The 9,679-nt window shown below is 42.2% G+C and overlaps 1 protein-coding gene across 5 annotated transcripts in view; it reads right to left on the reverse strand.

The window, feature by feature from the left end:
* UBR3 (ubiquitin protein ligase E3 component n-recognin 3) overlaps window positions 1-9,637 on the reverse strand; it is a 111,844-nt gene extending 102,207 nt beyond the window's left edge. For all 5 annotated transcript variants that reach the window (XM_069861135.1, XM_069861134.1, XM_069861132.1 and 2 more), the window contains exon 1: window positions 9,175-9,637. In XM_069861135.1, the coding sequence (XP_069717236.1) occupies window positions 9,175-9,608 (434 nt within the window). In that variant the 5' untranslated portion in view covers window positions 9,609-9,637. The remainder of the gene's footprint in view (window positions 1-9,174) is intronic.
* Window positions 9,638-9,679: the final 42 nt, after the last annotated feature.

Below are 9,679 nucleotides of genomic sequence, written 5' to 3' on the forward strand. Positions count from 1 at the left end.
ATGCATTTTGTCACCACTGTAAAACTAGCATGCAAATACTGTTCTTAGGCACACTGAATCTACAAAACAGATACAAGATGCAAAATATTTTGAGTGCTACAATTGCCTCTCAGATTTTTTGTGAACTGATTTTTCGTGAATCGATTTTTCATTCTTTACATACTGATAAAGAGCATTTAAATGTTTTTGCCTGCTTTCGCAGTTCACAGTAAAACAAACGTTAATTCAGAACAACATATAACTTGCATAACCAGGATTAGAAAATTATCTGTATGAAAAACGATTTTGATATATTGTAGCTTTGCTTAATGTCAATCCACTGTACGTAACCAAACATGATGGTAACTCTGAAGAAATTCAGACGAAACGAACCATTGCTCAGCAAAATAAGTTTTGCATGTTCCCCCCGCCACATGCTAGTAATTAAATTTCAATACTTAAATTATTTAAATTCTCTCCACCTGTAAAACAGACTTCCAAGTGTGAATTAATGTGGTACTGATGCCAAGGTCTGAGGAACGACAGCTCTTCTGCTCTTTAAGAAAGCTGCACGCTACAGAAGAGTTCAGAGACAAAACTGAATATCTGCATTTCTGGTTTGAGGGACTGCAACAAGAAGCAAAGCCAACTGGAAAGATATCAGTATAATTCTTCTAACCAGAAAAGCTCCAAATAAACAGTGTTGATAATGAAGGACAATGAAACATGGCAGAAATATTAATGGCTTCACAAGAAGAAAAATGCCAGAACACCTTTAAAGGACATTGTCCCAGGCTGTAAGCCTCCATGACAAAGCTGTTTGGCCAGGTCAGGAGACTAGAAATCACAGATTAGACTCTTAGAAGTTATTCCAGTCCTTGCAGGAACAACAGAAAGTGAGGCAGTGAGTCACCCACCAGAAGCTCCCTTGGTGCTCAGCGCTACATTGAGTGCCCTTTAGCAAAGCAAGCTCTTCACTTCAAACAAAAAGCAAAGCAGCTCTGCAGAAGAGCATTTCTATTATTCTCTGTTAGTCCTCAGACATAAACATCTTGTGCAGTAGACAAAACTACAACGAGTTTCATTAGTAGACTAAAGTACCCATGAACTATCAGAAACAGTAGATTTAGCAGTTTCAATTCTAAGACCTTAGCATTACAGTAAGAATGAGAAGGAACAGATTTCCAAGTAGAGCTGTACTAAGTTTGAATGGATACAAAATTGCTGAATTTGAGCATTTTGATAGATGAAAGAGTAATTCAAAAGAGTAACAGAATCTTCTGCTGCAAAAACATTGTCTTTATAAAAAGGGAGAATGCTCTGGGATACAATTACTGCACTGTAACTGCACCTAAGTACAGCTTACATTTACCTTGTTTGATTGAAAATCCTCAGTTTACACACAATTTAAAATATATTTGTACAACAACATAAACACAGCTAGCCAACTTACCCATAAAATACTTTTTCAAGCATCACACTAATTGTAAAGCAAAGCTCTTACAAGTTAGAAGGGCCTCAGTCACGCTGCTAATGGCAATATAAGGATTATTAAAATTATCTTAATTCATCAGTCTGCACGGATGAATACCGTCTTTAACCATTTTGCCCAACAGGAATTGCAGCTTTTTCAGTTGAGTAAAGAAACAGTATTTCTCAGATGAGCAGTTAATTTAGTATTTCACTGTACTGAAGAAGGGATTGACGAGAATACTCTTCAAACTCAACTCTAAAAAGCATTTCATGAAGGTTAACATTAAAAATGCCGTAAGAAAAATATTTACATTCAAAATTTCCACAGCATGAAGTCTAAAGGTGTCATTTCATTTAATTATTTTTATATGGACCTAAAGATAGAGAAATTAAGATACAACGCATATTCTACCTCCAGATGCTTAATTTTATATTTTAGGATCTGATTTTTCAGAGTTCTTAGCCTTACATAGCATTCGCAAAGCAGAATTCCCAACTGACCTCAAAAGCAGGTTTGAGAGACAAGCAGATCAGCAAACTGAATATGTAGGCCCAAGCCCAAATCAATAATCTCTGCTTGGCCCTCACTCTTCCCAAACCATCAGTCCATATACAGTCTCCCTGCCCAGGTGCTTTCAGAGTCCCATCTATTATCTACCTTAAAGCACATGGACAGTACATCTGCAAGTCAAAGAACAAAAATCAGGTTTTCAAAATAGAGTCAACAGAAATATTTTTCTAGGTGAGAAATTTTTTCCAAGAGAATTTAAACAGGTCAGACATACGGCATGCAATATTTCGGCCCAAATACTTCATCTGACAAAGTTCTAAGCAACTCCATAGTGCTAGACAAATGTAAAAGCAACCTTCCTTTCTTCAGGATTTGAGTAAGATAAGCGGATTTTAAGAAAAGTTATCAACTTAAGCTGGAGATACCACTTTGATGAGGGCTCCAACAGACAAGGTGCATACATATGTAATTTGTAGTTTTCTTGGAAAGGTAAGTGTCCGTGAGTTTCATACCAGAGGCTGCAGGTGCTGTGCAGAAATGGAGAGATGCAACCTGATGAAGGCAACAAGGGTTCATTACATAGTCCTCGTTACTCTCAATACCCAAACAGCTATCTCTATTTCTTCAACGTAAACAAAATTAATCACAGGATTTTCAAAGCTTACTACCAGAACTGCAGTTGTCAGATACCCTTCCAGGATTTTTTTAAAATGTAAAATACCTGATATTCTGCAAGTGATAAGGAAGAACAGCCTGAACTCTGAATCAACCTATATTAATTGTCATTAAGAAAGATCTAAAGAGACAAAAGTTCTGTAGGAACGTGTTCCCCAAACATACACCCAAAATCACATTTATTCTGCTGGCAACAGATCCACTGACAGCTCCATGTAGATCAGATACATACCAGACAAATAACACTCCACTCCAGCATAGCAAACTTACAATCCTGGACAGATAGTTTCACAAAAGGGATAAAAGAAGCTTTAGAAGTTAGTGGGATCAAAGCAAAGGAACTTAAAATCAACACTAGCCTAAATCTAAACAAGACTGTTTCCACAGACCTCCAAAACGCCAGTTCTTCTTCAATTGAATATGTACCAAGGCATATTACAAAGCAATAGACAAGTCATACCCCAAATCTAAGGCAAGGCAAGATACACAGCAGTTGCACCTTGTAAGCTCAATCTTCTGAGCATTGTTCGTTCTTCCAACCATACTGGCCTTTATCAGCAAAAGTTTTGGGGCAGAACTATCTTTATTTTAAGTTTGTTCAGTGCACATTTTGCTGTACATACGCAGCAAAAGTTCAGGCTTCTAAATTTTAAAGTTATGCACATTGATAAACTTGAGTATCTTACTGACTCCTTTAATGTAAACTGCACATTATTCCTGAGTTATGTATGAAGTACATGGATGGCATCTAGTCAGGCCACAGCTCTAAAGCGGTAATGCAAAACTATCACTTAGCTCTTAACCATTTGGAAAACATTGCAGCAGCTAATTTAGAGGCCGATGTAGTCCTAATTAGAGACGTTCTTAGAAAATCAAGACTGGCAGGTTTGTGAGCTGACTGTATATCATGATGGACATAATCAACACAGTGATCAGAAACCTTTTTTTGCTTTCCAAGGATAAGACCTACCATGAAGCTCTGTGAAAACTACAGAATGGTACTGTGGGATCCTAAGCAGCAATACAAAATAGAAAGCTTTACATCTCGAGGGAGATGGAGAGGAGGGCAGGGGCAATCAATTGTTTACTGCATGGTAACTGCAATTCTACAAAATGCTGCAGTCAGTGTGAATCCCAGCATGAATTCATGTAACTTATACCCGGAAGATCAGGTAGTGCAGTCTTTGTTCTGAAGAGTCGCACCCACCAGGAGCCACAGGTTTATTCAAACTCTCACACCAAGCTAACAGGCAGTACAGCTCAGACTTGTCCTCAGTCCCTTCAGCCAGAACTCCTTGGCAGCCCAAAGGGCTTCTAAAGGAGAGTTGATAGAGATCCCACAGAATGCCATTTGTACCAGCCCAACAATCCTGAAAACATTGCATGATTTTATGTAGTTTCATAATGCGCAGAAGCTAAACTCCTTGACAACGTGCAGAGTCTCAGCCTGTTGACAAAGCATCTGTTTCAGCAGCTTCTTGAAGAAAGGTCCAAAAGAGCATCCTTCCTTCTTTAGGCTGCATTACAAAACCTAGCCTCAATTCCAGAGAACTGAAACCTTCTTGTCTACACTCAAAAAAATACTACTCATAGAATCACATTGGAAGGGACAGCCTTTAAGCAGCAATGTGCCATGTGTATGGTAAACAGGTGATTCACTGTTGCAAGATCCACCATGAAATAACCACATAATCTCCTTAATGCCAGTAAAATAATTACTACCTGTATGCCCCAGAACCCAGCTGCAGGCAGATCTGACTTTTCTGATCTTAAGTGGATCACAACTGCTACAAGGTGATACAACAGACCTTGCCTTATGAAAGAGCACAGAATACAAGTAACCATTAACAATAGCTTTCTCAAGAGCAAGCCTGCTTTTCTGTTGTCAAGAAAAGGTCCTTTACTCTTACTTAGCAACAGAAAGTTAAAGAAATAGAATATATTCTTCCATAGCTCCCAAACAGCAAGGCCATACTGAAATGAGTTCCTCTAAGAAAGTGCCTGTGACAGAAGATAAAATATCGAATTGAGTAAGAAAAAGAAGGGAAAGAAGGATATGGGGACAGAGCAGCCAAGCTCATCAATACAAGCTATCTATTGTCCAAAACTTTAAATTTAACTAAAACTAACTATTCAATAATACCTACTGGGTGCAAACATTTAAATGTACTGAAAAGAACAGAGTCAATTCTAAATAAATTAAAGAAAGAGAAAAATCAGCAGGTCAGAACCTAAAAATATAGTTCTCCTACTTGTTGTCAGCAAGAGAAGGCTAAGAGAATTTTCCAGCCTTTTCATAAGGGTCTTGGTAAACCTAACCGATGCATCACTCTCCAACAGAGATACAATTAAAAAGAAAAAAAAGAGAGAGGTCTGACCTAGTGTGTAGCTCAGATAGGATCTCCACAAAGCCTACACTGATGTACACTCTAAGACACAGAGCTAAATGGAATGTTAGACATGGATCATAAGAGACAGGCCTGCAGAATGCTTAGAAGTCAGTACCTGAAAGTGCTTTTGAACACACAGTATGCAACATTAATCTGCAACAGTTACCTTTCTTCTAACTACAGGGCTTTCATTTACTTCAGGTATGCCTACTGATAAAGAAATGACCCACTGTCACAAGTGCAAAGTGGTAAGTTTCTTAGACCCTTTGATGTAAATCATAAGAGAATGCAATATTCTATGTCAATGGAGCCATTCGTTGCCATAGCTACCATCAAATACACAGCAAATATCAATGCAAAAACCTCTTTAATGAAATTCTTAACCTGGCTTTTTGCCTTTCAGGATACGCAACCCTTGATGGAGATATTCTCTTTGTATTGTAATGCAGCACTAAAACATCTGCTTCCCACATGATTAATTTAACAAATAAGTCAAGACACAGTGAGGCACGCTCAGAAACAGGACACGGGGTAATGAAACAGCCGAAGTGTAGAAGCTCTCTACCATATCAGGTTATTATATATAGACTTAAAAGGGAATCAGAACACGACAGCCAAAGAAATAAGACGGCATTTATCAGTAACAGATTACTGACTCATTACACTTTTATTATAACCACATGGCATATTGCTTTCTTCAAGCTTATTTTATAAATTATCAAGTTTCATTATAACCCAAGATCACCTACCAACCAAAAACATTCCAGTCTGAATTTCCCCTATCTAACTGCATCAGGTTTTTCCCTCCAGCAGACAAACATGCCTGCTGAACTATGAGCATATGTCTACTATAAATTCTTCAGAACTGAAGACGTTGCCGTCTTCAACATTATTAATAATCTCTGATGGAGCTGCAAAATTTCATTTGCCCATGGCTAGATACCATATGGAAGAGGACTAGGACTATTTTCAGCTACTGACATAGCACTGGATCTTAAAACCTATAAAGTCATGCCACAGCTACGGTTTTTAATACTTTGGCAAGCAGTTAAAATTAAAAACTTGGATATTTGCTAAAGTTTAAGCCACATTCTAGTAGATTGGACCAACTGCAATTAATGTGATCATTAAAACCACTGAAATTTGCATGGGTATCAAAAGGTTCAAGGGTGTGAAAATCTGACTTTTCTAAACCAAATGAGAACTACACAAGGTACCCAAAACAAATCAGCATCCATCTATTATCCTATATTCCAGCTTACTTATAAAAAGGCATCAGAAATAAAAAAATAATTAACACCTTTCTCTCTAAAAATTAATTCTAGATTTAATTAATAAAAAAAAATAATAAATAAACACACACAGCCTCCTGTCCTAGATCAAAGCATGGCTAGGTTTATTTTAGCCACCCTAAAGAAAATGAAAAGATATTCCAGGTGGTAAACCAGAGAGATTTCCTTTACAGCAGATCACTTTACTAAGAGTTCATCAGAAGTATTTTTTGTGATACATCTAATCAAAAAAAACCCTGAACATGGACCACAGATAACAAGAACCAACAGAAACAAACTACTGTTACTGTAACATTCGTATACAGCACCTACATAAAATTTTATCTGAGCAGGCAGATGGTAGATAAGGTTCGTAAGTAGGCTCCACATTTGATTCCCTTGCTATTAATAGAAGCCTAGGCTGTGGTGGCCAAGGTTATATCGGGCTAGACATACTCCGCTTTCCTGAATCAACCATGACGGCCTCCTAACTTTAACATGTAAACCATTACCTTTGTAATTGTGCAATTGATTTGTACACATAAAGTTAAATCAGTTTATCTAAACACGCTGCATCGAAGCAATTCAAGTCAACAGGCAAAACTCTGTGCACACACTAATGTTTTTACATTGGTTTAAGCTTAACTTTGTCTTGCACAGCAAACAAAGCTTTCTAGTTCAATTAATTGCACTGGCTTAACATCAGTCCTCCAGCTAAGCAGAGTGACTGAGTGTTGAGTGCAGGCATTCAGTACACTGCCATGTATTGTCCCCCTGCATGCCCAGGAGAACCAGACAACCTACTGCCAGCTTTGAAGCATGGTTTCCAAACAGATACTATGGAATTCTTTATCTAGAACAATCAAACCTCCTGAAGAGACCTACCTCACACTCAAGACAATCTTCTCTCAAATTCTACTATTAGGTAGGGTAAATAGAGAAACAAGAGCGTTCTTAGTCCCTCAGGGTTTGCATCTGTTTACACTGCAAAACTTAACAGGCTTTTTTATTATTTTTATTCTTTACTAAACCAGCTTTCTGCACTATTTAAAATAAGAAAAGACAACTGCGAAACTCTTGGGGGAGAGCAGTATCAGAAGTCATTTTAGTATTTACCTGAAGTAGATCAATTTGTGCTCTAATAAAATCCTACCACTAAGAGGAGCCCTAAATCTATACACAATGAGCACTGGAAGAAGTGACATGATTTTTTTTTTTCTTACTTCTGAAGATCAAGAGGAATTGTTACTTCAGTAATACTGAGGAAAGCAGAATCACTATAAGTTGCACAAGACCTGATAAAAAGTCACTTCAGGAAAAGCCCCTTGAAAGCACTGAAATCAAAGAAAACAAAAGGAGAGGAAAAAATTCTTCTATTGGAGGGAGTCCACCAATAAGAAAATATCCTACCTAAGAGGAAGACTGAAGAAATTACAAAAGCAGACAGTAAGAGAAACAAAGGGGGGGAGCATAATAAAAACAAAGAACAAAGCCACATCAAGGTCTAGAGCAGGAAAATGATGACTACAAAGAATCAGAGCCAAGATAATAACCTTCAAGCAACAGGAAAAAAAGCAGAATTTGTGAAATCTCTAAGCAGAAATGTAAAAAGAGAAGGAATCTTAAGACGCAGAATGAGCAATGCAGAATTATACACTGTAGATGTTAAAAACATGGAAAGGGCTAAGGGAAATGATTCAGTACTTCTACATGTTCCCAGCATGTTCTGCTAGGGATGCCACAACTCGGGATATACTAGAAAGAGATGAGACTGGTCTTATGAAAGCATGCCACCTCACCAAGGCGAAGACAATCAAGAGAGACTATTCTAGAAAGCTAGTCAGAAGACAAGCCTCACTTAAGCACTCCAAACTGTCTTCTGGCAAAGGCTTTATCTTTCTGGTGAATGATCGGGAACATAAGGAGCTCCAAAAAGATACCAAGTTGTGAAATCTGAAGGCAGCAGCGCTATAACTGATCTTGTATTTGACCACTAAGTACAAAGGAGGCTATAACTAGTCTAGGCATAAAGAGGAATTTCTTCACGACGAGGGTGGTGAGGCGCTGGCACAGGCTGCCCAGGGAGGCTGTGGCTGCCCCAGCCCTGGAGGTGCTCAAGGCCAGGCTGGATGGGGCCTTGGGCAGCCTGGGCAGGAGGGCTGGGACTGGATGATCTTTAAGGTCCCTTCCAACCCAAACTATTCAATGACTCTATGATTCTATAACGAGGTACCCCATTCCTCCTCTTCTAACCAGGTCCATCAGTCTCACCTCCAGTCCCTCTGCAGGCTTAGAGAACAGGAAGGAGATCCGACTTCCCCCAACCCCTGCCCTGCTGTACCCACCCAAGAGTTATTGAATTCCTTACTTTAAGGCTGAGAATGACAAAAAAAAAAGACGCCAAGACAAACTGCGCACAGGGAAAACACAAAAACGCCTCCCTTGTACTCAGTATGTTCATTTCAGCGTATTCCCTCAGATGAAGCCCAGAAGCACCTGGGCACGCTCCAGGGCAGCCGCGCCACCCGGCAGAGCTGCCTCCCGCGCCCTCCGCCTCTGCAGCCGCCCCGAAGGGGCCCTCGGACCGAGGGCCACGCGTGTCCTAAAGCCAGGTACGCGCCCATCAACAAAGAAGGGAGCTGGAGTCCTACGAGCTGGACCCCGCGCTGCTCCCACCGACCCACCCCAGCCAGGAAGGCCGCAGGGAGGCAGGAGCCCCGGGTCTAACGGGGCGGGGGAGGAGGCAGAAGCCCCGGGTCTAACGCGAGGTGCGGGGTCGGCGCCCCGCTCGCCCCGGCTCTAAGGGGGAGGCCGGTCCCCGCTCGCCCCGCCCGGTCCCGTCGCGGGCCGCCGCCCGCCCGCCGCGCGCGCTCACCCGGCCTCGCGCATGACGTTGCTGTCGCCGCAGTCGCAGGCGCCCCCCGCCTGGCTCCGGAACATGTTGTAGTCGTGCCCGGCGTGCTCGCCCTGGTGGAAGCACTCGGCGCACAGGCTCATGCAGGGCGAGATGCCGCACGTGCGGCACCGGTAGGCCACGAAGTTGGCCGTCCAGACGAGCCCGCAGAGCGTGGCCGGGTCGTAGGCCCGCACGGCTTGCGCGAAGCCGTCCCAGGGCTCGCCGCCCGCCAGCAGGCAGCGGCACCACTCCAGCGCCTCGCCCGCGTCCCCGCCGCCCGACAGCGCCCGCTCCAGCAGCGCCCGCAGCTCGCCCGCCGCCGCCCCGCCGCCGCCGCCGCCGCCCTCGCCGCCCAGCGCCGCCTTCAGCCGAGCCGCCGTCGCCCGCTTCTCGCGGCCGCCGGCCCCCGCCATGATGGGGAACTGCGGAGCCGCCGCGGCTGCGCCGGGGCTGCCCCCGCCGAGCGGCCCGCGCCGCCCTCTCG

The sequence above is a fragment of the Phaenicophaeus curvirostris genome, chromosome 7 (assembly GCF_032191515.1).
Source record: "Phaenicophaeus curvirostris isolate KB17595 chromosome 7, BPBGC_Pcur_1.0, whole genome shotgun sequence".
In the NCBI taxonomy this organism is placed as follows: Eukaryota; Metazoa; Chordata; class Aves; order Cuculiformes; family Cuculidae; genus Phaenicophaeus; species Phaenicophaeus curvirostris.